General features: G+C 40.2%; 1 protein-coding gene across 8 annotated transcripts in view; it reads left to right on the top strand.

The window, feature by feature from the left end:
* The window catches only part of jmjd1cb (jumonji domain containing 1Cb), a 132,828-nt gene that overhangs the window by 68,778 nt on the left and 36,485 nt on the right, over positions 1–27,565 (top strand). For 4 of the 8 annotated variants that reach the window (XM_079595560.1, XM_079595559.1, XM_079595558.1 and 1 more), the window contains one exon: positions 19,143–19,256. In XM_079595560.1, the coding sequence (XP_079451686.1) occupies positions 19,143–19,256 (114 nt within the window). Of the gene's footprint in view, positions 1–9,282; positions 10,012–19,142; positions 19,257–27,565 lie in introns of those variants that run through there. The other 4 variants (XM_079595563.1, XM_079595565.1, XM_079595562.1 and 1 more) reach the window with 4 other exon arrangements.

Here is a 27,565-nt window from a genome sequence, read left to right on the forward strand (position 1 = left end):
CGTAGCCGGAGGCTCTCAGGAGATCAAGCTCTCCACCCAAGACATTCACACTATAGAAGATCTGAGCAGTGTTTTACGGATTTAAACCTTTATACCAGTTTTTCTTTACAAATCTAACTTAGAACTGCATAGAATTAATAGCTAAAAGCAGCGGAGGAGGTGAAGTGAACTTAAGAATCACCACATACACAAGTGCGGAAGTAGAGATGGGTGACTCACAGAATGTTTAGTTTACTACTTTTATATCTCGGTTCAAATCCTAGAAGTTCCGGACACCCCCGTTCACATTAGAGACATCCATAATGCTTCACTGGCTCTCACAAAGGCGCCAGTATTTTTACAAGCACAGCTTGAAAGAACACACACAAATTGATATCATGAGTCAAGGCGACCACAATCTCCCTTTTATCTGTCCAATCCCTGAGAGCAACAAGTGGGCCTGTTGACAGACAGTTGTCCCTTTGTCTCTGTGTCTTCCTCTGAGCTGCTGCTATCTTTAGAGAGTTGTTCTGCTCTATCATCCAGCTCCTTTAATGTATGTGTTATGGGGACATATTCTACAGTTTTTGTAACACTCTTTGTAATTCCTGAAATCTGTTTATACTTTTCTGATACTGTAACTTTAAGACAAGTGTTTGACTGATATGGGCTTTTCTTAAAGTTGTGATGAAACAGAAGGACAGGGACATTGTGTGCATCAGTTGACACATAAAATTGCCAACAATAACATGAAAAATATATATATTTACCTCTACTGGATATAGTTCACCCAAAAAAATTAAATCCTGTTGCATCTGATGCACATAATTTTTTTTTTCCCGGAAATACTGAAACTGAAATCAAAGTTTTCATTTAACTGAAAAGCAAAAGCAAAAAAAAAAAAAAAAAAAATCATATTTAGCTAAATTAACTGAATACTATTCAGGATGTTGTGTCCTTAGGTGGTAAACCAACCAGTCATAGTAAATTAAAGCCTCTTGATATTTAAGTCAAACTAATTTTACATATCTATCATAATGTTTGGTCATGGTGAAGTGCATCTACACTACTGACATGTTTACCTGTTGAATCTTATCCATGTTGTGTGCACAAAATAGACACTGACACAGTTAAAACTGGGGAAGCACTAATTAAATGTCAGGGTTTTGGTCAGTGATTTTAGACTGCTCTGTGTACACACTCCCCAGGCCCATAAAAAAAACATTTATGGACACTAAGGACTAACATTAACGAAGAAGTTTAAAGGAACAGGTCAATAAAAAACTAACCTCCTGATATTTTAGATATTTTAAAGAATATTAGTAACCAAAACATTTGTAACAATTCACTTTCAATGTGAGTACCGGTAAATGATTGCAGATATGATTATTTTTATTTTTATTATTGAAATGTCCCTTTAAACCTCTTTATTAATGTTGCACATTTTTGGCAATGGGAGTGACAATGGCAATGACAATCAGACTTTTATTTCAACAGAGCAGTCCTATTTTCTATGGTACTTCCCCTTTAAGAATTTCAGGAGAGAAATTAACCATAAAGGCTAAAACATTTAAATTAGTGTTGTCTGGATATACAATTGTAATTTATATCAGCTTAGATGCAGCATCATGCAAAATAAAAAAAATGTCATTTAATAATGCACTATTTGCAGTCGACCTTAATCTGTTACACATGCAAAAGGGTCCAATAGCATGAGTGTTGGTCATGTGATTTCATTGTGAAGCCACTCCATATCAAATAAAACCACAGAAATGTTGAAAGTGAACATCATTTTAAACACATTTTTCATTTCTTTGTGTAAAACTTTTTTAATGAGGAGTAAATCTCTAAGGCCATTCAACAGATGTGGAGCGTGTGAATTGTGTAATAAGTCAATGGAGTGTCACAGCAGCAGTGAGAGTGTAAATAGTGTCTTTGTGCCTTATTTTAGAAGCAGTGCACAGTGACAGACTGAGATGGCTCATTGGCTGTTATTTGTGCTTATATCTTCTCAGCAACCATATGAGAGGGATTTCATGTGTCTCTACTGTGCATTCAGTGACTGCCTGCCACACCGTTGACAAGCTCCTTAAAAAGACTGAAAAATGACTGCTGAATTCACTGCTATGCCAATTATGCACGTGAATATGTTCTCAGTGCCTCCTAAGTCATGTTATGTGTTTAATAGACCATGCGTTTGCTCATATTTGGATTATTTTGGCTACAAGTGAATTATTTGATATTGACATTATCACAATCAACAAAGAGAAATAGATTTGTTTGTGTGTCATTAGAACAGGCCTGAAATATTTTCTTTTTCTTCTTCATAGCATTGGCATGAGCCTGTGGTGACGTTTGTGTGATTTGTGTTGATTTGCAGTGCTGGTGAGAGAGCGAGAAAGCGAGAGGAGGAAAACAAAGGCCTATTGACAATCAGATAAATATCAGATGAATCTCACAAAGCAACCAAAGCTTCCACGGCTACCACTCACCGATCAGTTCTCCTGCTTGAGTCTCTCTTTTTTGCACTCAAAATGAAGTCAGAGTTTATATTAGGCCTCTTTAACTACTACTCACATCAAGGAAAAAAAAGAAAAAAGGATTTGTTTGGTACGATGTACTTGTTCATGTTGTTTTGCAAAACAGTTGTGCTGCTATTGAGGTAAGGTTAGGACAGGTTTGGTGGTGTAGGAAGGTTTATTCATTCCGATTGATGTGGTTACTTGTAGCTTTTTTATTCTGACTGTGCTACTAGTCTGATCACAAACAGATTATTAGGGTCCATGTAAACACAGCTAATGTTGCTGTTTGTGCAAGCCTGACATTCTCATAATATCTGCCGTGTTAATCATAGGCAGTGGCAGATGGAGTCTGTGGTATTATGGCAGATCGCTGATGGGGGATTCCTGGGGATTCAAACACTGAGCATGACCTATGGCCAACTTAATTACCAGAACAAGAGTTTGAGATATCACTAATAAACATATAAACCACTAAAGAAACCACTGCTGTATTTCATATTTTCTGAAATCTGAATTTCTAAAAATGAGCAGAGACGTTCAATCAATATTGTATTGATTTTTACTTTCTCTCACACGAGGAACCTGTTATGGAGTTTCACAGGTGGCACTAAATTAATATTATGAGTTTTAGTCATTCCAAAGGCGAGTTTGAATGTGTCAGACCCCCCTCTTACCCCCTTTTCCTCAGGGCACCAGCTAAGGAATTTAATCTTAGCAGTAAAATAACAATCAACGTTGAATAGATAAAAGTATGTAAATTGGAGGTAGTTTGTCATCTGATTAATCTGAAGGATTTGTGAGATACCGTTAACTTGTAGAGCCTCTTGTGTATTATCAGCACAAGGAAGACACAAGTGTAATATAATACATCTTATTAACAAAAAGAAATACAAGAGTAACCAATAGGGATGCTCTGACCGATTGGCCGCAGATCGGTATCGGCTGATAATCACTCTATGACTCGATCGGGAGTCACTAAAATACTCACCAACCGATCGCAAATTGAAGACATCAGAAGTGCTGCAGTCATGTCATCACAAGTGTGGAGTTATTACGTGGTCTTAAGAAACAATGCATTTTTAAGCCTTGTGATTTGAGAACGAGTGACTTGATACCGCTCGCGCGCAGTAAGCAGTGAAACAGTGATCATTCTGTCTGAGCACACGCAAATAAAGCCTCTGCTCATACAATCAGCACAAATACTCAGCGCTTGCTGAATAATATTTCTGATCATTTTTGTATCACACTATTTATTTTGTTCACAGTTAGAAGTCTTTACCGTGTCTTTAAGGTTTTACCAGTGCATTTCTCACTTTCCAAACCACCACCAGAATACCTTTGGCAATGTTATGAACAGATAGAGTCCAAACAAACAGCTACACAAAGCTGTCATTGAGAGAACTTATTTCTCTGAATGAGTATGAAATGGATGTATTGTAGTTTACATCAGTTTTAAGATTTCCAAACATGGTTATGAATGGATTTGGATGGATCGTTTTGGCCTCTCTTTGTTTCAGCCACTGTTCTTGCATCCAAAGGGTCCTAAAGGAATTTTTATGGCAGTTGGCTTAAACCTTAGGGATTAGTCTCAAGATGGGTGCAGGGCAGAAACTGCCTGTGGACCAATGAGAAGTCCTGTCCTTCCAGCGCTTGGGGTGTCTGTCAGTTGTCCTAGCATCCTTATCTGATGGTGTTGGACATTTGTTTGAGCTAGTCCACCAAAATCCAATCAAAATGTAGCAAAGATAGGGGCCCTTCCGTAAAACAGTATATCAAGAGAAATCAAGAGAGTGAAGCTCAATATCACTCAACACCTCAGCCTATGAAATGCTGCCGATGCTTATGTCAGGACATCTGTATACAGAGTTGCCACGTTGTCTCTTGGGCAGCTGGCAGACATATCAACAGTCTTGGAGTCCCTGCATTAAAAGGGATATTTTTAGAGCATTCACCCGTCCATCTCCAAACCTGATCCACACAAGCTGCTCTCACTGCGCTGAAGATAACACTCTCTTATTGATCAGGAATCATACGAGCTTGCTGATTAAAATCTTCACCGGTGCAGTTCTTCCATCTTGGTGCTCAGTGCTTTTCTGGGTTGACACATAATTGGCACCGTATTTCATCTTCATGACCTTAAAGCAGGAGATAAGGCAGCGTTTGCTGAGGTTTATGCCGGAGCATTTGGTGGAACGTTAATTGCATGAATGCGATCACAGCTGCCGAGCTGCTACCTGACCCTATCGGAGCGGAGCAATTTGAATTGTTAAAGTTATTATGCAAAACAGGCAGAACAGAAGAGGAACGCTCCATTAAATGAAATGTCACAGTGTCTAGAGCTTCCATTTTGCATTAGAGAAAATAGGGAAAAATTATCATCAACTCATAAAGCCTACTTGATGTTCTTTTGTTCTCTCTGCAATTCTTGTTTGTGTGTTTAAAAGTTTGGGGTCAGTAATATTTGTATATTATAATAAGTCTCTAATGCTCAAAACGGCTGCATTTATTTGGTCAAAATACAGTAAAACAGTTATGTTGTGAAATATCATGACTTAAAATGTGACTTAAAATAAGTATTAATAAGACATTTTAAAATCTAATTTGAATTTTCTGCAGCCATTACTCCAGTTTTCACTTCAGTATCACATGATTTTAAAAAAAATATTTTAATATGCTGATATGGTGCACAAGAAACATTTATTATTTTTATCACTGTTGAAAGTTCTGCTTCTTGATGAATATAAAGTTTAAAAGAACACCATTTATTTGAAATAAACATTTTTGGAACAATATGTACTGTCACTTTTGATCATTGCAATTAATCCTTGCTGAATAAAAGTATTATTATAATATATATATTTGTTTATTATTCTTACTGACACCACACTTTTGAACGGGAATGCATGTGTGTGTACATATTGTGCATGTTGTTGCTATTTAGCCCATGCAGCGCTGGGGAATATACAGAGCAATCAAACATGTGATTGTCTGACACTTAGTCTTATTATAAAGTATTTCATTCAGTTAATTTAGCTTAGGGCTTTTTCCTTTGGCTAACGTGATCCTGACCAGGAATTCTTGTGTAATTCTTCCATTATTTTACATTTTAAAACACTGGTTTTACACGTACTGTGTGAGCGACGCGTTTCAGTGAATGTGACTAATTCTGGGACGTGACACCACACAGGTCATGCTGCCAGTGTGAATGTTGTAATCTGTTAATATGCATGTATGTGATGAGAATCCGGCTTGTTGAAGGTAATGATTAAAAAGTAGGCTAGTTTCACCAGTAGCATGCAGACATTGTATACATAACATAATTGTGAAGGCAGGATCTACAGAGAACGGTCAAAGCAATGCAATTACACGTACATAGAATGAATGAGGACTGAAGAGAGCACGTCAATAGGAACACAAAGCCAAAACCCATACATTTTAGGCTATTTAGAAATCCCGGCCAGACGATGATGAAAAAGAGGATGTATGGTCACCCTTAATCCAGTGAATTACACAGATTTCCAATATCAACACAGAAAAAAAGAAAATCCATACATTCTGGGTAAGAACTAGCTGTCTGAGAGAATGTAATGCATTAACTAATAAAAGACTTGTGGGAAATCACAGCAGCATGTCTGTAATTTTTTAAGCGGTGCTGTGTTTGCCTGCGCGCTGGCGGTGTACTGAGAGACGGAATGAGCGCGAGACGTGGGATTGGGTTTCTGCACGTGAAAATGTTCTTTGATCATGGTGGAGCGCTTTGGGTCTTTTGAGCATGACAGCTCGGGTGCCAAGAACACACTGCGGCATATACGCTCTGGACTTCAGCAGGCTTTTATCATGCTGTCTGAGAGAGAGGGAACACTCACGCACCCATACTCATTTCCTGCCACATCCTGCTTTTCAACACAGGCGGCTTCAAATGTCATGCTGTTATCTTCCCTGGCTCTTCATTCCTGATGTGTGTGTGTGCGCGCGCGCGCCTTATTCACATGTCTGTGCTTGTGCTTCTTATAAAGCCATTTATAATGACTTAAATTGGCATAATTGTCATAATTTCCTCACTCTGGTGTCATTTCAAACCTGGTTGACTTTCTTTTGTCTGTGGAACACAAAGAATAGATATTTTGATGATAAAGATATTTTGAAATGTCTGTTTTTTTCCATACAAATGGAAGTTATTGTTCATCAAAACAATGGTTTGGTTACCACCATTCTTCAAAATATATTTTCCACAGAGGTAAGAACATCATACAAGTTTGGAATAACATCGTACATTTTTTATTTAATTTAATTTTCAAAGGATCCATTTTGTCTCCATAAAATGGACATGGACACTGTTGTCTTTAAAAGCTTGTGTCTTCATTATTTGTGTCTTAAGCATTATCATTGTGCCTGTATCTGTAGGACAAACAGAGCTGTTATTTTCTCACAGTTCCTGTCTTCGATTCAGGAGACTGAACATGGTGTCCTGCCCTTGAGGTGGGCACAGCCACTGGAGTGTAAGGAAACCCACCCTCACTCATGCGCTCTAGTGGGCACACACACTTCCCTTTAATCCTATACTGTATTACACTCCACGTCTGAGCCAAGGACATCCTACCTGCGAGCCAAATGCCTGTCCCTTCATTTTAATTTATGTGTATTATTGTGTCCTCTCTGAAAGTGCGTCCGGTGACTAATGGGGTTCAGCGGGCTTGTATTTCAGCCCAGCATGACCGTTTGAATACCGAGCTGCTGAGAAAGTCGCCTGGACCCACGAGGAGGAAGCGTGTCCATGGCCTTGCTTACTAAGCTTTATGAGCTCTTTAAAGGGATAGTTCACATCCCATTTACGTGCCTACCCTCTTGTCACCGCTATGACTTTTTGTGGAACACAAAAAGAGAAGCTATGCTGAATGTCCGGGCTGAATAGGGACAGATGACATTAAAGACCCAAAGCTCCCAAATTGTCATTTAAAATGGTTTGTTGAGACATCAAGCAGTCCATTTGATATACAATGATTTTTTCGTATTAGTTTTTTTCTCTTTATATTTTGGTTACTATGAATAAAAGTGAAAAATCATAAATCAAATATTGTATAATAAAAACAAACTAATATGCTATAGCAGTAGCCCATGTGAGTTGTGTGCCATATTTCAAGTCTTCTGTCATGCTGAATTTGGGTGAGGAAAAGGTTGAAACCTATAAATCAAATTTTTATTCAAATATACAAAGATACATTGTGCAAGAGATGATGTCAGTGATAGCAAATTTCATTGGTTGTCACGTCTAAATATACACAAGCGCAAAGTATATGATGGCAAGATTTACATTGTTTTTTCAGTGATTGAGACATTTTTATACAAGTCTTTTTCTCACTCGAAACCACCTGTACTATAGTCTCAGCCTCAGACGTCACGCCCACAGAACGTTGGCTAAACGTCTGATGCATATGGTACACTTAACTGGAAACACTTCAGGAATGTCGAAGTCGTCATCTGATTGGTTGAATTTTATTGGATTTCCGGAGGGCGCGAGTGTCGCGTTTATTTTCGGTCCGCCGGGAAACAAAGCGCAGACGTGTGATCACGGAAGAAAAACTGTTGTGTTTACATGAGTGACAATGAGCATTTATCAAGATCAGCTAAACGTAGGATTCTCAAAAGTATGCGAGGTTCACGGCATAGACTCTTTAAGAGATGTCCAGGAGTTTTGTTTCAGGCACTTAGTGGAGACTTGTTGCACGCCAGTCTGTTGTTGTGGGGACATTTCCACGCCCCGAAACGTGACACTGAACGAAACAAACTGTAATTGGTTGTTTGACATGTCGGTCAAACGGCCTTATGGGCGGGCCTTGGCCAAAGAAAGCTGCTATGGCTACGCGAGACTACCTGTACTATAACTGTCGGTATAACAGTTAGGCTATACTCTAACTGGTAACTGTCATACTATGTTTTTTTGTGTGAGGAGGACCAGGCTGAAACTTAAAGACCCAGGTATACTTCATTTTCTGTAGTCAAAAGCAAAACAGGCTTTATTAATAATCCAAACATTCTGAATCAACAGGCAGGAGAATAACGCAAACCACAAATGCGTAAATGAGAATTGACCAAGAACAACTGAAAAACAGGGCTATATAAACACAAGAAAGCTGATTCATTCAGTAATGAAACTTTTTATTAACTTAACAACATTGAATTTAACATTCAATACATAGACAATAAAAAACAAGCATTGCGGTTGTGGCGGTTGCTTGTGTTTCTCTGTGGTTGGCTTATGGTATGTTAAGTTGCTTTGTGCAAGATTTGATGTCAGTGACTCTATGGGTTGTTGCATGACTTATCAACACTTTTCCTCACATGAAACTACAGTACCGGGTGACTTCTGAAGACTTATATCGCTCATGGGTAATATGAGCTTCTTTCAGGGTTTTTATTGTCATTTTTGGAGCTAAAGAGCGTCTGATCACATTCACTTCAATTGTATGGCAAAAAGAAGCCAGGACTTTCAGCCAAAGATCTACTTCTGTGTTCCACAGAAAGTCATACGGTTTGGAACGACATGACAGAATTGTAATTTTTGGGTGAACTATCCCTTTAATTCTTATATGTGTGTGTGTGTGTGTTTGTGTGCGCACCAGTGGCCTGCTCATCGGGGTGAGTCATTCTGTGGCGCGGCTCTGCCACCTGTGATGGCAGACAGATTAGTTACATTGTACATAGCAACGCCCTTTTCATGGTTTACACTCGCCTCCATGCCACCCCCACCCTCTCTGTTCCTCGCTCACTCTCTCTCTCTCTCAGATTCTTTCATTTCACTCTCTACAGTGCCACACTGATTTTCTCACCACACAAACAGCCACTGAAAAACTCGTCTGCGCAACAGCAAACCAAAAATCCATGACGAGGGGGAAAATACAATAGCAGCCTGTGCGTGCTTGTTCTTTCAGTACGTGGCTCTCAAGAGCTTCCTGATCGCTGCAGTGGCGGAGTGTGTTTGTGTGTGTTAACCGCTTGTGTAACCGGGCTCTGGAGGAAGCAGGCTGCCTGACCCAGTTCCAGACTCAGGCAGGCCGAGAAACATCGCTCACTGAACGGATCGGACTTGTTCTCTGGCACCGCTGACGACAGACTCGCTAACAGTCTGGTGCTCAGATACAGAGAGACGAGCAGACGAGGGAGCGTGTGAGCGAACGAACGGTCCGTTTCACTTTTTAGTCCTCCTCGCCCTGTTTCTTTGAGCTCTGCGGCAGCGGAGGCTTTTCTCTCATTCTGTGTTTCCTGTCAGCCACATAAAATGTCTGACATGTGGTTAGCGTCTGAGCAGGGAAGGTCTCTTTTCAAAGCACGCCTCTTCTTTTAAAGACCACGAGACGCCTTTGAGAGAAACTTGTGCTTGTTTGTTTTGTTTTTCTTCCTCTTTTTCTCTCACTCATCTGAGTCCCACTCGAGTTTCTTTAACTTGAGCGGCGCATGTCCACTGACCGGGCTCCACTTTTGGCTTGGGCTCATCCTCAAGACCAGCGGAGAGGTAAACAATCTCTTGTTTTCCATAGATAAGCCTTTTTACGACTTTGAGACTGTATAGCCTGAAGACATTGAGGTAAATGTTTCATGTTGAGCCGGTTACATTAGGGCGTGTTGGATCATTCATGTCTTCGTCTAACAGGATGTTTATCAACCATCTGCTTGTGTGCAGTCAATTGTGTTATTGTGTCTACAGCTACAGGGCGCTAACTTAACTGGTTGAAAGCACAAGCGCCTTTTGGAGCCTTGCAAAAGCTACAAGCCTTTTCTCTTGTGCACAAAAATCAATCAAGGACAGACCCAAGTATATCAGAGTTTACTGGCAGAACTGAGAATTAAAGTTGCAGGGGATTTTTCCTGGTTGTATGCTTATTAGAGCAGTAGTGCGAAAGACACGTGAGCGGCCCAGACAGACGTGGGTGTCGGATAGAACTGCAGCTGTGTGGAAAGCCCCCGCTTTTTTAAGACTGGGATGGATGATGTGCCTGTTTTTGGCTGGTTGTTGGACAGGGGTCGTCTAGTGTCAGTTAGGGTGATAGCAGGCGGAGGTGTCTTGTGTTTTGACAGGCCTGTTCGTTCATTCCAGCGAAGTAAGCTGATTATATCTTCCTGTTCTCTCTCTCTGGGGCAAAGTCTGGAGGGGCATTTAATCTGCTTGATCCACTGAGAAGTGTACTGCCTGAAACGGTGTATGTATGTGTGTGTTTGAGGGAGGAAGGGCAGGGTTGCACTATGACCCATTTAGCAAACAGCTCCTTCAATGCAGCACTGTGCATAGTGCGGCTGTTTCTAATTATGGCTCTCGCATCCGAGAGAGAGAGAGGACTAGAGAGAGAGAGAGAGAGAGAGAGAGAGAGAGAGAGAGAGAGAGAGAGAGAGAGAGAGAGAGGACTAGAGAGAGTCTTGTTCCAGAACAGTCATTTTAGAAGGATAGTTCACCCAAAAAAAACGAAAATGGTCATTGTTTACTCAACATCATTTTGTTCCAAACCTGTATGACTTTATTTCTTCTGTGGAACACCAAGGGCAATGTTTTGAGGAATATTCTGAGTGCTCTTTTCCATGCAAGGAAAGTGGAGGGAGACCACAAGTAGGTCAAAGTACACCATGAAAGTGGGACATACAACTTAAATTTCAGTCTGTTCCTACATAAAGGTAATGGCTTCAGAAGACTTGGTAAACAGTAATGAGAGAGTCTTGTTGCAGAACAGTCATTTTCAAACCAAAAGTCATATGGGTTTGTAACAATATGAGGGTGAGTAAAAATGATGGCACAGTTTTCTTTTTCTGTTTTCAATTCCTGTCTATTCTTTGTTTTGATCAGGTCTGTCGTTCAGATTGGTTGAAATGATAAAAGTGTGTTTGCGCTATTATTGGATGTTATGAGGGAATGTTGGCTGGGTTTCAATTATTGTGTGTGTGTGTCTATGTGAGGTTGATATGTCAGGCAAAAGTGGGAAAGTACCGTTCCTCCTGTTGGGATGTGTTTTTCTCTGCAGTGTGTGGTGGTTTCTCATGAGTCTGTCTTTTCTTAGGATGTCAGAGGGAATGTGCAGCTTTCTCTGGAGCAGAACACACACATACTGCCAGCTTTGTGCTTCTCCTTAGAAACACATTAGGCAGGAAGTGACCATTGAACTGGAGTTGGTCGTTAGAGCTGACTTGGCCGGGTCTCCCAACCCTCTGCTCAGTTTCACTGTTTTAAGGGGATGAAGTTCTGCGGTGAGGTTGTAAATCTTGTGTACTGCAATATTACTTGGAATAGTACGGCTCGCTCTCTGTCTCTGGGTGCGTTCGCAATGTCATACTGCTAAACTACTAAACTACTACTAGCGGTATACAAATACATATGGAATACCAAAATGTGCAGTAAAAAACTGCATGTACCTTCCATTTCCAGTAAGACAAATTAAGCAGAAGGGATACCAACCACAATTTAACTTTGACTAATGTATCACTTGACTAACGTTCTTATTGAAATTAAAAGAGGTAAAGTGCATTTAGTTTCACGAGAGAATCCTCACGCTCATTGACTCCTGCCTCTGTAGATACGCCAGTAGCGTTGTGTTGTTGTTGAGTGAAAATTAGACTATGAAACTGGAGGAATCAGTCTCTGTAAGGCCAAAGATGCAGCCACAGAAAGACAGACAAAGAACAAAAAAAGAAGCGTAAACATTGAAATGCATACACAAGATATTTTGACAGAGAAAATCCTGCATAATGGATTCTGTTTGTTGGACAGGACAGGTATGGAAATTACTGAATAGAACTGACTGAAGTATTGGTCAGACAGTCATGTTGACGTACATCGATAGATGGCAGTTCATTTTTACACAAAATTGGTTTATTTAAATACATTGTCACTTGGGATGTATTTAGTAAAATAAACATGCTACATAGTGAGGTCATGTGACACATTTAGTTGGCAGTATACATTAGATACTGCATAGTAAGCTGCATACTTGTAGTGTATTTTGAACATAGTCTCTCAGAGACATGAGACTGAATTAGTAACAGTTGTGATTGAGACATGCTGAGGGGAAAATATCCCCCTGCAAACACTCCGGGTGTTTATGGAACATTGGATATGGCGTCTCTCTCCACAACAGATCTGTCGTCTGCTGGAGTTCAAAAACTCTGCCGGCGAGCTTTATGATGCAACAAATCTAGATCAGTGTCAGTGTGTTCATCGCACAGTTGCAGTGTAGGCAGCTTAGTCATTAATAATGGGAGCAATCTACTTTTCTCAGCAGATGAGGGGTTACTGACACCTCAGGACATGACTGACTGAGTAACCTCACTAAAGGGCTTGTTTCTTCTAAACCACTATCATTCAGTATGATGTCATTTCTCTATGTTGTTATGGGAAGGAGGATGCGGGAACCGGTGAACATTCAACACTTTAATAAATAAATAAACAAATACAAAAATGAAAGTATAAGCCAGCAGCCCCTCGCGGACGACTGCTGGCCACACAAAACAGAAATAAAACACAATATAAAATCAGGCCTGTTCCTCTCTTGATCTCCACTGTCGTCGCTCCTCCTTTAATGCTTCCGCTCCTCCGTGAGAGATACGAGACCGGTGCGTCGCGCAGGTGTCGCTCATCAGTAATCACGCCACCGGTCTCGCGCCGTTCTCTCACGTCCCTCGACCTCGTCCTGCTAGCCACAGTTACCATCAAGCCATGTTAGATATTTCATGCAGGCTCAAGCCTGCTCATATGCAAATTGGGAACGTGATGCCATTTGTGGTCTTACCGTTACGTGAAGGGTGTGTGTGTGGTGATTTAAGCAGTCTGCGGGATAACTGCTGTCTGCTGCAACTGTTTTTGCAGATCATCAGATATTTGGCCTAAACAGTGGCCTACAATTACACGTTCGTGCAGAACCACATTGACAAATGGCAGTGCATTTGATTACACTTCATTTTAAGGAGACATTGTTACATCATAATTACATAAATAATAATGAGCAACCTGGACTTGCTTTTGATACATTATTTGAACCTATTATTATTGCCTCGTTAATTAAAAAATAAAAATCGACATAACTTAAGATGCCACTTAGTAAAGTAAACATACTAACTACATAGTGAGGTCCCACTATGACACTTTTAGAAGGCACTAAAGATAGTAGGCTGTATACATAAATTACTGCGCAGCAAGTGGCACACTTGTTTTGAACATACGGGAACGTGAGAACTGAATTAGTTACCGTTGTTATTCATTTATGGTGCTATTTGTGGTCGTAACATTACATGAAGTGCATGTGGTGATTTAAGCAGTCTGCAGAATACACAAAAAATGTATCTAGGATTTACTTTTAAACAATTTTCCTTCAAAAACGGTTAGTGAATTTCACAAATAATTACAAAGAAACGGCAAGTACCACATTGAATTATGCATGACATTTTGATGTAGAAAAACTGCAATGGTATTTTCTGGCAAAACGTACTCTAATAACCTTGCTTAGAAAAAACTTTTTTACACTGTAACTGCGGTCTGCTACAACTGTTTTTGCAGATTGTGTGAAATTTGCTGCCCACCATTTTGGCAATTTTCACATGATTTGAGGGCTTGCGTCAGTGAAAAAGAGACAACAGAGAGATGTATTTATGTGTTCAGAGAAAGACAGAGTCCGTCACTGTTAATGACTACTTCGCTGTGAGATCCCACACGTGCATGTAAACGCAGTCGGCGTTCCTTCATGACCTTCATCAGATCGTCCTGGAGCGTCCCAGCCTCCAGCACACTATTCTATGCATGAACCCCCCTCACGGCTCCATGCACATTCCTGTGCACTCAGCCTTATCAAATATTCATAGCTGAATTACGGCCCGCCGCGCAGCGCCCAGACGAGGACCGTATTTCGGAGATGGTTTGTCTGCCACGGCCAGGCTGTGCTTTCTCTGAAAGAGCCCCTCCTTTCATTGGCCTCTTTTTGTTCTTGCAGAGGGAAGGGGAGACATGTATTGTGTGTGTTTCCATGTGTGCGGCTGTGTGTGTGTATCATGGATCCACTCAGGTGTATTCTGGAGATGCTTGGCAATTATTGTCTGTTTGCCAGCTTGATTGTGATGAGAGGTAACTCCCTAATGACAAGTGGCAGATGTGACCCAGTTGCAATCGCTCAAGAAAGTGCTTTTGCGCTTCTGTGTTTGTGTGCGGAGGTGTCGCAGGGGTGATATCTGGTTTCTGATGAAATCCTCTGGCTGTAAAGTGCAAATTGCAGCAGTTGTGGTAATGTTGAATGTTTCATTTGGCTTTCAGCAATAGACTGATTGATTCCAGAGGCCGTCCAGATTTTAAATCACATACTTGTTTTGAGAAATCATTGAGTAAAACGTAGGCTGCACCTGCAGAACTGCTCAGAGGACTCTGTATTTTTCTTACTGTTGGATGTTTTTACATTTCTTCTCTCACTGTATCAAGTGTGCATTTTCCCGAGGTCTATGTTGTGTGTTTTTATTAGAACAACAAAGCTTGGTTTTCCTTTAAGAGATGTAGATCTGCTGTTGCTATATTTATCTGTCCTAGAAACGGCTCGTGTTCCTGTAGCCTTGATTCAACTCCCTATACGCCGAAGAGGAGGTAGACAACAGCAGCAGAGCTCTATACTACAAGTCTGATAAATTCACGCTTCATTTCTAGTCAATAAAATTCAGAATAAGATTGAGATACTCAACTATGAGTAAAGCTAGGTATTGGCAACTACTGCTCAATATAACACAGACTAGGTATGTTTTGCATGCACAAATTTTCCTCAATCTGAATGAATCCAATCCAGTTTCAGATTCTGAAAATGTTGCTTACGTACCCTAAACTTTGCAGTCCAATTGGCATTTTCGTTAACATGTGTATTCTATGTTCATCTATCCTGAACACATTTTCAGGGCAAGTGTCACCAGAACTACCGCAAACATAGTTGCAGTTTTAGTTTTGATGACATGTCTATATAAAGATGTCAAAAAAGCTTTTTTATGGGTAGCTACTATTGTCACCTCCACTGACCAGTTCGTAAGACTTAAAGAAACGTATTTATCTGATTGAGAGTTGTCAGATTCAAGGATAATTCAATTGGATCGAAATTTCACAATAGTTTCAGTCGGATTGATTGAGTTGTTTATATGAAGGATATCAGTTTGATTGATCCATCAATCTGATCATGAACAGATTATTAGGTTACATGTAAAAGTAGCTTGTTTCAAGCATATACTGTATCATGCTTCAACTGTGGGTTTGGTTTATATCTCTTAGTAGGTTCGCATCCAAAATGTGGGTTGCCAAAGGTTTTCGAGGTTTAATGAAACTGTAGGAAATTACATGATTCTGCACACAAATAAATGAAAAATTGGTGCAAAAATCTGACATGTTAAGGAAAAAGAATTACAATTATATAAGTTTGTGATGGTATCGACACAGCCTTAGCATTGACTAATTATAAAATGGTTACTTAAATGCAAAAATATTTTATGCATAATAATTTTTCATTTTATTAAACGAATTGCAAATTCATTGTGCCATCCATCAGCTGAAAGATATATTTGGATGCCTTAAAACTAGCATTAACCATTAACTATGTGCAGCAAATCTTTCAGTTGGGTTTTAATAGTAGGTCAGTTCTCCATATAGAAGTCAAATTCAGTAGCAGTTCACTTGACTGCTTGTGGGGCTGATGAAAGGTTTATTTTGGTAGTGTAAATCTACAGCTAGTCTTTCCCCTGCTGCTGCTGCAGGATCAGGTTCAGCGAGAGACATGCAAGCCAATACAGACTGTCTGAGCTCAAATCTGACACAATCAGAATTATTCAGCTAGACTGCACGATCACAGAGAAAGGTGGTCAGACGCTTAGTGTTTACTGGTCTAAAAACTCTTCCTGTTGGTCAGTGTGGTTAAGTTTCACTTCTAAGTGTTGTTTTGGAGGCAGCCAGACATGGGCATGTCTATCTGACCTCTGTTGATAGAAATAGAAATGGTCGGTTGCGAAGCCAAAAGTTCAGCATGGATTAAGATCACATGCACACACTTGTATAAGATGCAGTGTGTGCAGTTTTTTATTTAATACTGTTAAATTATTCAGGGGTTACATTATTTATTTAAAGATGGCTCCTTTAACTCTAAATTTAAAAAAAGCAACTACACTGGAAACAAATTGGTGAGAATGCAGTCCAAATGTCACAAATGCCTTTTTTCTTTTTCTTACACGAATACAATCTTAACTTGTTAATGACCTCCAGTTATGCTTGTAGGAATTATAGGAATGTCGTAAACGAGAAACTAAAATGACATCTAAATCCATAAGCTCCTGGTACTTAGTGTTTAGAGTTGCACAGCACACTGTGTTCATAGATGTGTTCCCTTCCCAGCAGACATGAAGAATGGCTTGTGATGCTGATCATGTGCAGCTAGTCTCATGACTGTCATGTCTGTGTGTAGTATGAAGACTTCGACCAGATGGCATGCCATTTACACACACACACACACACACACACACACACACACACACACACACACACACACACGCGCGCACACACACACACACACGCACACACACACACGCTCAACTGCAGTCTACTGTGAGGTTGGGCTTGTAATGAATCCAATTACTGTCCACTCAGTCCAGCTCTTGTGTAGTCATACTAGTGCCAATTTAGCCTTCTGATTCAATTAGAGTCTCAGGAAAGACCTCTGATCTAAGGTGAAGCTGCAGATGTTTACTGCGCCGTGAGAACATTCTCTCAGTGCCCAAACATGCAAAGTTTAGTTCACACAAATGCATCTGTTGTTCCTTTTGTATTCAGGTTTCCTGTGGGTCTTTAAAATGTGTTATTATAATTTTAATAAATGTTGAATATGGGGCCAGAAAAATAGGAATTGCGATACAGGCAAATGTGATTATTAAACTTCCAAAGACAATGATTTCATTTAATAAATGCGGGTGGTACACGTTTAAATTAAAAATGCAGTGCTGTTGCATGTTCTACAGGCTCTTGGTTTCAGAACGGTTCGCAACCAAAGAATACTGCCAAAGTCATGCCGAGCGATTGCTAATGATCTACTGTTGATGAATAATAGCAATGTTTACTTAATGGTGTTTATGTTGTAATATGTTGCAGATGGTTGTAAGAATGCATGTTTTATCTCCCTCGTCTTTTTGAATGATCACCTACAAGTAGTAAAGCAAAGACATTTCAAAATAAAAGTCCCAGTATAGTTTGGGCTTGTTGAAAATCAAAAGTCCTGCATCTTTTCTGGATACTCTTGTGGCTTCAAATCTAACAAGACTATCAAATCTATTCAACATATTCACAATATAGATTTTACTTGTATTGGCTCTAGTGTAGTCTGTTCATTGCCTTTGTTTAAAGACATTATTATCATATCAGCAAAATCTAAGATTGACTGACTTCTAATTTGTATGTTTTGATATATTATTTAGTACATATTCCAATTTCCATACATACTGTATATATATTTTAAGCTTGCAGTTAGCCAGTTTTGCAGTTGAATGTGAGCCCCAGTTAGAATCTGAGAAATATTATGGATATGGTATGGATACCATTTTATTGGTAAAACTTTACAATGAGGTTTCATTTGTTAACATTTAGTTAACTACATTAATGCAAACTAACAATGTTTACTGCATTTATTAATTTTTGTCAATGTTAATTTCAACATTTACCAATGCATGTTTAAAATCAAAGTTTGTATTTAACATTAGTTAATGCACTGTGAAGTAACATTAAACTAAACTAACTTGAAACAATGAACAATTATATTTTTACTAAATAACATTAACAAAGATGAATAAATGCTTTAAAAATCACATCGCTCATTGTTAGTTCATGTAGCTAATGCAATCACTGTTAACAAAAGGGACCTTATTGTTAAATGTTAACAGTTTATTTGTGCAGGTCTTAAAAAAGATTTGGTTTAAAAAAGAGCACCTTGTTTATTGGTTCATTGGCAGGAAGAACACCCAGAAGGAAAACAAATGGGTATTTCTCACTTGAAATGGTTCATTTTTAACCTTAGGTTTACATAATCATTCGTTCTATTGTATCATATTGTTTATGCTTTACTTGGGTTAGCAATTAATTCTAGGTACACAGGTTTCAAGAACTCACACTGTACTTTTGTTGTTGTAATACCATTGTTTGAATCAAAAAATAGAAACCCGTAGGTGTGTTTTCTGTCACGGTTCCTCATTTTTAGCGGTTTCCTCGGATGCTGAAACTAAAACAGAGCACATGAAAGTTTCTCTGACTCTACAAAGCATGTGAATATTTATTGAGGTATGCACTGAGGTTAGTGTATGATTGGTTGCATGTTGGTAAACAGATCCCTTTTACATTCCAGCAAATTCACAGCAGTAGCTCCAGAGTAAACATGGTGCTGCTGATGACCATCCATTCAAAATGATGTGAAATGTTGTTTAACTTGGGGTATAAAAGACCATTCACCCAGCATTAAACACCGTGTGATTATGTGCTGTTTAGGTTGGTTGAATGTGAAAAGGCATGCATCAAACTTATTCTTGTTCTGTTTGAGCTGTCATGCATGACGCTCTTTCTTTTTTTAGCTCCTGAAGCCCAGAGCATTGACTAACCTGAGTGTTTTTTTGTCATTACAGACGTTCAAGCCTCTGGTGGGGAAGACAGTCTTTGGGTCCATCACAGCCATCGAGTTCTTCTCTGACAGACACTTGGACTTCCTGACGGATGAAGGAGCCTTTCAGCCCTATCAGGTGAGAGTCTCTCGCGATGCGTCCGAAATCGAATACTTCCCTAGCTACTATATAGCATGAGAAAACAGTACGCCAAAAGAGTAGTATGTCCGAATACATAGTATTTGAAAAAAAGTAGGCGAAACGGTCACAAAGTAAGTATGTAGTACCTACTCAAATAGTAGGCAATTTCGGATGCACTGTTGGTCTCATTTGCTTTGCATTCTCTATTACATGTTACTTTAGTCTGCTGACCCCTCTCACATCTCTGCCCATGTAGGGATCTGTAATAGCCTTGTCAGTTTATCAATCTTGTCTTCGGAGATGAATATTCTGGTTTATTTTGGTTAAACTATACCCTTCTGGTCTGATGAAGATGTAACTTTGCATCGAAACGTTAGTCATTGTTGTGCACCTTTAATAAGTTATTTTTTAAGAAGACATCTGTGCTGCACCGGCGATTCCTTTTGTATACCCTTCTGGTTGTTTGTCCTTCCCTTGTTTTCCTCGAAATCCTTTGCTAGTATTCACCCGCCATCAGAATACGTTCCCTCCAGCTTCCACTAATGGATGCTGCTGGGTGGATGGGTATACAAGCTGGTCAGCTATAGGAGTTTGCCTCCATGGGCGCTTTATGCTCAGAGCACTAATAAGGACAACAAACAGCCTCTTCTATTGTTCTGTGCTCAGCCACTCTCATAAACAGCTTAATTATTCTAGCTTAGATAAAACACACAGTGGCAGAGAGACAGGCTCTGAAAACAAACACACATGACAGATGGGAGGAGATGCTCTCCACTGCTGGATTCATATTCACGACATGTTTTATCCCCAGTGTTGCGGGCTCACCTCCATCCTGCATGACGGATAATGAAAGGCCATCTGCCAGCAAATTATCGTCGCTCTCATATCATCGCCCTGATCCCAAACCTAGGCGTATTGTGTGTGGGGGAAATTGTTGTGATATTTTTGAGGGGAATAATGAAACGGGTCCTTGTTTTGTGACTACTGCAGTGGTGTAGTTTACTGTGTGTGCTTTCAGCGTTCACATTTTCGTATGTGATTTGGACTAATCTATGGGGATGCTTGTGGTTAATCTCTGCAGGAAGTAGAAAAAGAAAATAAATGTGTTTACAGTAAATGTTGCAAATATATTAATAATATGATGGGATATGAAGATATAAGCCGTTTTCCAAAACTTGACAACATTTGTAGGTATCATATCTGTGCTTGTGATTAAAAGGTTGTTTTAGTAAGCAGAACAAATATGCTACCTTTTAAGGTACCTCGCTGCATGCCGACTGCCTGCGTTCCTCTAGATTCCCCTAAAATCTCAGTATTACACAAGTTTCCAGTTAGTATTTCCCAAAGCAAACTGCAGTGGTAGGCAACTCTTTTTGTCATATGTCTAATAACTGTTGATCACAGCAAATGTATTATTTCTAGGGCTCTCAAAATTAACTGGTCAATTTTGCGATTAATTTTTTTCAGTTTAACTTGTTCAAAATATTTTACGCAATTAACACAGCATTAGTTTTTTTCTGTCCTCCTCTGGCTGCGCTAGTAATCTTTAAGCACTGTTTACAAGGTTACATGTGTCAAAAACAAAATGCATTTTGGCAGGGCAAGTCAAAATCTGAACCAGTAGAAAAAAACCTTAGCGTTGAGCCCTGATATGTTAAAAGCACAGCTAAATGTGACATTTATTACAATGGGTTAATAGAGATTAGAAGGAGAGCAGCAGTAGACAAACTGAACAGCTACTGTTAGTGCTGATTGTTCGGGAGTTATTTAAAAAAAAGTATAAATTAAACACCTGGAGACTGAGACACTACCGCCGCATGTTCATTTGCTTTTACAAGCAGGTATTGTTCGTTACCACAAAAACCGCTTGCATGTCCACATTGAACGCTCTTCTCAGTTCCTGTACACATAAGAGGCAACAAGATTGCATGAAAATCATATACTACATTATATAAAGCTATTTTCTAGTCGTTAATATATTAAAATAGGAACTGCTTCATTCATAATGCTTCCCCCGCTGGAAGCCTGTGCGCTCTAAACTGTCAGGCGCCTTCTTTTTTCCAAAAACATCACATTATTAACAAACATTAAAAAAATAGATTTTTGAAATTTGTGAAACGATTCGAATCTGTAGAAGCTAGAATCACATTCTTATATCATTTCATATGTGAATAAATGTCAATATATATATATATATATATAAGTATATTATATTAAAACATAACTTCGGAGTAAACATAAAATAATAGCAGAGTTCACACCACAACTATAATATCGATGCCCAATATTGTAGGAGCCACTTTCAGAATGATTTTTCCAGCTGATGAATGATAAAAACATTGACAGCCAATCAGAATCCATCCCACTGTAAAGAGCTTGAGCATGTAAAGCGGTAGAAACAGAACGGCAGCACGTGTTTAGAATAAACGATGTCATCCGCTGGTGTGGATGCTAATATAGTTATCTTTATAGTTATCGTTCTTGGTGTGAACAGGCCTTAAGCCTTTAGCTGTGCGACATTGCTAATGTAAAGGTGTGGTCCATTTACAACTGCTTGGTGAAATTTCACAGGCAAATTCCAACCACTCCATTAGGAATCCTTGCAATCTGGAGTTTTGCGTAAGGGCGAAAAATTTCCCCACGCAGATTTCACACATGTTGAGGTTGGACAACCGAATTAGCCGTGTTTATCTACCTAAAGCTGCTTGGTTTGAAGTGATTTCTGAGTGAGCAGTGCTTCATTCATCTCCGCATACTAACAATGGACACAAAACTGCATTGCTAATGTGACCGCACCTTTAAGACTGTTAAGTAATTTTCAGCATTGCCACAAGGGCTGCTATACTGTCATCTCTACGGTCGGGTCAACGTCTGCCATGGTGGTGCAAAAAAATCTCTCTAGCGCTATTTGTGTGGGGCACATGCATGTTGCTGTCCGAGTGACGGGTGTTCGATTATCAGCAGAGCCAATCAGACCTATAGCTACACTACAACATCTATGAGAAAAATAAGCGGAACTATCCTTCTGGTCAAGAAAAGAGAGGAAAAAAACACCATGAGAGTGAATTGCGGGAACAGCAATCAGGTAGACTTGTGTTCTCTCCTCTCCAAGTTTGATGTCAGCAAAGAACAGTACAGTTAAGTTGATGTGCATCTCTCTAGTCTGTCTAACACAGCTGGGCAGTGCATCTTTTGGTCTTTCTGTGTCTCGCTTGCTAATGCCGGCCACTTCCAGGGCTGTTCTGTGACTTTGTGCATGACAGAAAAAAAAATGAGAGTGAAATACAACTATTTATTACGTTTGATAAACGACAAAGGGCAACAGTATTTGTTTATAAACTGCGGCTCAAAAAAGATAACTGTGTCGTGCTTTCATATGCGCATGCACAAAATGAAACATGCACTTTACAGCAAAACACCTGTGGGGAGCAGTGGGGGCGTGATGGCACTCCTCCTCATTATAGACGCACATACTTTTAAAACATATTATTAAACTAGATTATCTAGTCTCCAAGTCAGTTTAGTTACAACTCTGCAATAAAGCAAGATGGAAAGCAATGTATTGACATTGACTATTGATTTATTGATTTATTGATTTATTGATTTATTGGCTATATTGCATTTAAAATGTTGATTGGCTGGACATACCGGCCAATATGCATGCACATGCCTCAGTAAAAAATAATTATCAAGTATTGCTTTTATCATTTAAAATACAGTGACATGCTATGGCAAGCCATTTTAGCTTTTATTCATTCACAGGGTGCATTTTTGATATCAATAATTAAATTTGTACTATTTCAAATGTGAAATCTTAATATTAAGAATGTACTTTTTCTAGTAACAATGTCTATTTCTGCCAGGAGGGCCCCTTAACAGAATTGTGCTTATGGTCCCAGGGAGGTCAGGATCGGCTCTGAGTATCAGTCACTTATGAGATTTAGTTATGCTGCTACTTTAGAGCTTATTTAAACATTTGACCATGAGACAACTCACTACAGAGTGAAAATGAGATTATGGTGCTATGGTCACGGACAGCAGACTCTCACATTTAACAATTTACACACCACAAGCGTGTCAGGAGGAAGCAGGTATTTCTTCTTCTCTACAGTTCCTCTTACAGCTGAGAAATGTCCTCAAAAAGGAGTATTCCTCAGTCCCAGATCTGCTGCTGTGACTCTCACGGGACTCTCACACACTCCAACACACCATCTTGTTCTGGAATCAAAAACACGCCTCCTTTTAAAAATTCAAAGTCTGACCTCCGAAGTGCTTGGGAACCTTGCGTTGTTTGCTTGCTGGAGTGTGATGAGCTGGCTTGCTCACATCCTGTCCTGGCCTCTTTTCTCCTTCATGGATTTTTTTCCACAGTGCAGCCTGATCCAGGGATGGATAGAGGAGAGGCTGGAGTCCAGGAATCTGTTTGGCATAATTGCAACAATTGAGGCTCTGTGTGTGAGGCCAGCCAGCGAGAAAGAGAAAACAGGAGTGCTGTTATGGTGTGCATTACTGGAAGAGACGACTACACACTTGTGACTTACACTCATTATTCTCTGTGGGCTACATTACTGAATGGGGATTGGGTCTGGGCATGTGTGATGATGAACCAGGTTAATCTCATCATCACTAGAGTGCCAGCCTAGGGCTAGTTTGAATTTATTTGGTGTGCTGCTTGCAGAATGGGTGTATTGAGTATAATGTATATGTGGATAGACAGTCCCAACATCAAGTATTCAATGTGTTAATGTTGTGATGGATAAGAGAGAGTCATTGTTTGTTTTAAATGATTTCTTTATTGTGTAAGTTTGCATGTTATAGCACATTTGAGATCTTACCTGTCTGAGCCTGTGTTTTGGAGGTGGGTTCTGGTAGTGCGCATAGCCAGAACGTACCATTTTACAAAATGGAGGGGGACATTAGTGCTATGAGGTGTTAAGTATTTGAGTTTTTGGTTGTATGTTATGCATGTTGGTATTATTATCATTGTATGTCAAAAATGAGTTCTTGAACAGTATTTATATTATTTATGTACTAATGTTTTGCTGGGGAAGTCAGTAATGAGTGTCACGGGGAAAGGTTCCACCCCGTGATAATGGTTCAACCCACTAGTGTTTGGCGGGAAACTGGTATATTTAAGCCATTGTCTGAGTATGGTTAAGGAAGGTTGCAGCCTGTGTACACTGTGCAAACGCTTGAACTTGTCTGAGGTGAGACATGCTGAATATTTTTGTGGATGTGCCACTAGGCATTGTTTAGTGCCAGTTTTTGCTGCTCACAGCATTTTTCTTTTGTTTTTAGCACCAGTATGTTACATTAAGTGTTTGTTACTTTGTTTTGTTATTTGTGCTTTGAAGACCACACCTTCGGCTGTGAAATCCAGCTTCTAAAATAAACCACCACTAACATTTTTGAAAACCACTCCTGTGTACTGAGCCTTCCTAACTTCTCCCAGGCCTCTCGACAATTCTCTACATGACACATGGTGGCAGCGGTGTTTCCAGGCCAATAGGAGGCTAGTACATGGGAAGGCTGCATGTTTGGTGGTGCAACAAACCCTTTTTCAAGTTGGTGGCAGGAGAAACTGTTGGTGTTAATCGAAAATGCCACCAAAGAAGCAAGATGCAGCAAAGGCAAGGGATGAGTCTAAAGTTCCAGATGAGTCCGAAGCTACGGGCACAATGCCAGACCAAAGTGAAGTTGTAACTGGGAGCACAACTGACCAACTTATGGATATGCTGCAAACGTTTTTACGTAGGCAACATCAAAGAGAGGATCGCTTGGAAAGAGAGGCGCAGCGTCAAGAGCATAAATGGCAGGTGCTTCACCATCAGTTTACACAACTGCAGTCGGAAGTTCATCAAGACCAACAACAACGACAGTCAGTGGCACAGGTAGCAGTACCAGCAGCTACATCAGCAGATACAGCTGTGCATCGGCCTTCAACCATTCATACAGGTCGACAACCCTTACAGGATGAGGGATCTGCGTCGGCGGGCGAGAATCCAACTGAGGGACAAGGACCTGCAATGCCATGTTTCCAAAACCCGAGAATGCTTCCTTGGACCCATGACGAGGATATAGAACACTATCTAACAACTTTTGAACGTATTGCTCAAGCGTGCAGATGGCCAAGACAAGACTGGGTGTTGCATTTGTTACCTCTCTTATCTGGTAAGGCGAGGGCAGCTTATGTGGCCATGGAGCCTGACAACTCATTAAACTATGGCTTTGTCAAACAGGCTATTCTTGACAAGTTTGAAATCAATGTTGAAATGTATAGACAACGCTTCAGATCGTACAGCACTCAAGAAGAGGAGACCCCAAGAGAACTGCAAGTAAGACTAAGAGACTTGTATGAGAAGTGGATGGATCCTAAGAGTCGTACAAAGGAGGAGATCGGTGACCAGATAGTGCTAGAACAGTTCCTCAAGTTACTCAATCCAGAGACAAGAACATGGGTGAGACAGAATAACCCTACCTCATCTAAACAAGCAGCAGAAATGGCAGAGACCTTTATGGCTGCAAGACGATCGGTGTATCAACCAAGACGATGGCGGAGCTATAACAACAGCCCAACCGGTAAGTCTGGGGATGGTTGGGGTAGTGGTCTGAGCAATATGGGTTCTAATACCGGTGTATCACAGATCAGTTCTGGTATGAACACTAGTAAACATCAGGGTACAGTTAATCAGTATAAGGGTAAAGCTGTGATTGTTTGTCATGGATGTGGCCAGCCAGGGCATAAAAAAGCAGATTGCCCTTTACAGAAAGTTACTAATACCCGCCTTTGTTATGTACCAAGATCTGCTTTGGGGTTAAAGGAGGTGGAGTCGAATACAGACACCGTAATAGAGGTAAAAATCGGGACTAAATTCTTTAAAGCTTTAGTTGACTCGGGTTCAAGCCAAACGTTGGTAAGGACTGAATGTTTGGGTGAAGCTAACGTATTGAGGCAGGACAAAGTGAGAGTCCGCTGTATTCATGGTGAGGAAAAAGAATACCCGAAAACGGATGTGGTAATTGAAATAAGTGGTCAGGCTTATTATCTGTCAGTTGGTGTTATGGACCAGGCGCCCTATCCAGTTATTTTAGGTAGAGATGTGCCCGTACTTGTAGATCTTTTACAGAATGACAGGGAGATAGCAGAAGCTAGGGTGGTAACAAGAGCCCAGGCTAAGCATGATAAGACCTGTAAACAGCTGTTGCAAGACTTACCTTTTGGTGGGGGTACTAAAACTAGGAAATCAAGACGTGAGAGGCGTCAGAACAAAGTTGAGGGTACAGAAATGGTCGAAAAGTTGCCTGAACCTCATATAGAGGATATTGAATGCTTTCCTCATGATATAGTGGAACTGCAAAGGCAAGACAAAACCCTGAAACCTTTGTTTGAGAAGGTAGACAAGGGAAACACCGTATCAGCTTTTCTGCAGAAAGATCATTTTGTGATTAAAGAGGATAGGCTGTATCTAGTAAGCGAGGAGGGAGAGAGGTTGGTGGTCCCTGAATCTATGAGATGGAAGGTATTGCAGTTGGGTCATTCAGTACCGTGGGCGGGGCATTTAGGCCAGCAGAAAACGCTAGCCAGAATTGCTAGTAGGTTTTATTGGCCCAGGCTGTATATGGACGTAATGGATTTTTGTAAGTCTTGTCCAGAGTGTCAGTTGGTAAGTCCAGCTAGAAAGGGCGATAGAGCACCGCTAGTGAGTCTCCCTATTATTGACATCCCGTTTTCTCGTATTGCTATGGATATAGTGGGTCCGTTAGAAAAGAGTAGTACAGGGAATCGGTATATTCTGGTTGTTGCAGATTATGCTACTAGATATCCAGAGGTTTTTCCTCTTAAAAACACAAAGACGAGACAAGTTGTTAATGCCCTTGTTCAGCTATTTTCACGGGTAGGCTTACCCAAGGAGATAATTACAGACCAGGGGACCAACTTTACATCTAGACAAATTAAGCAAGTATATTCAATGTTGCGTATACACCCTATTAAGACCACTCCTTATCATCCTCAGACTGACGGTATGGTAGAACGATTCAATCAGACATTGAAAACAATGTTGCGCAAGTTTGTGTCTGATACAGGTGCAGACTGGGACCAGTGGTTGCCGTACTTGATGTTTGCCTATAGAGAAGTCCCACAATCATCTACAGGCTACTCACCCTTCGAACTGCTCTACGGACGTCAGGTTCGTGGACCCTTAGATGTCTTAAAGGAGGCCTGGGAAGGAGACAATGCAAGTGAGCAAACCAATATCTTGTCGTATGTCATTAAGATGAGGGAGAAGATGGACTCGATGGCAGAG

The sequence above is a fragment of the Phoxinus phoxinus genome (assembly GCF_949152265.1).
Source record: "Phoxinus phoxinus genome assembly, chromosome: 21".
Taxonomy (NCBI): Eukaryota; Metazoa; Chordata; class Actinopteri; order Cypriniformes; family Leuciscidae; genus Phoxinus; species Phoxinus phoxinus.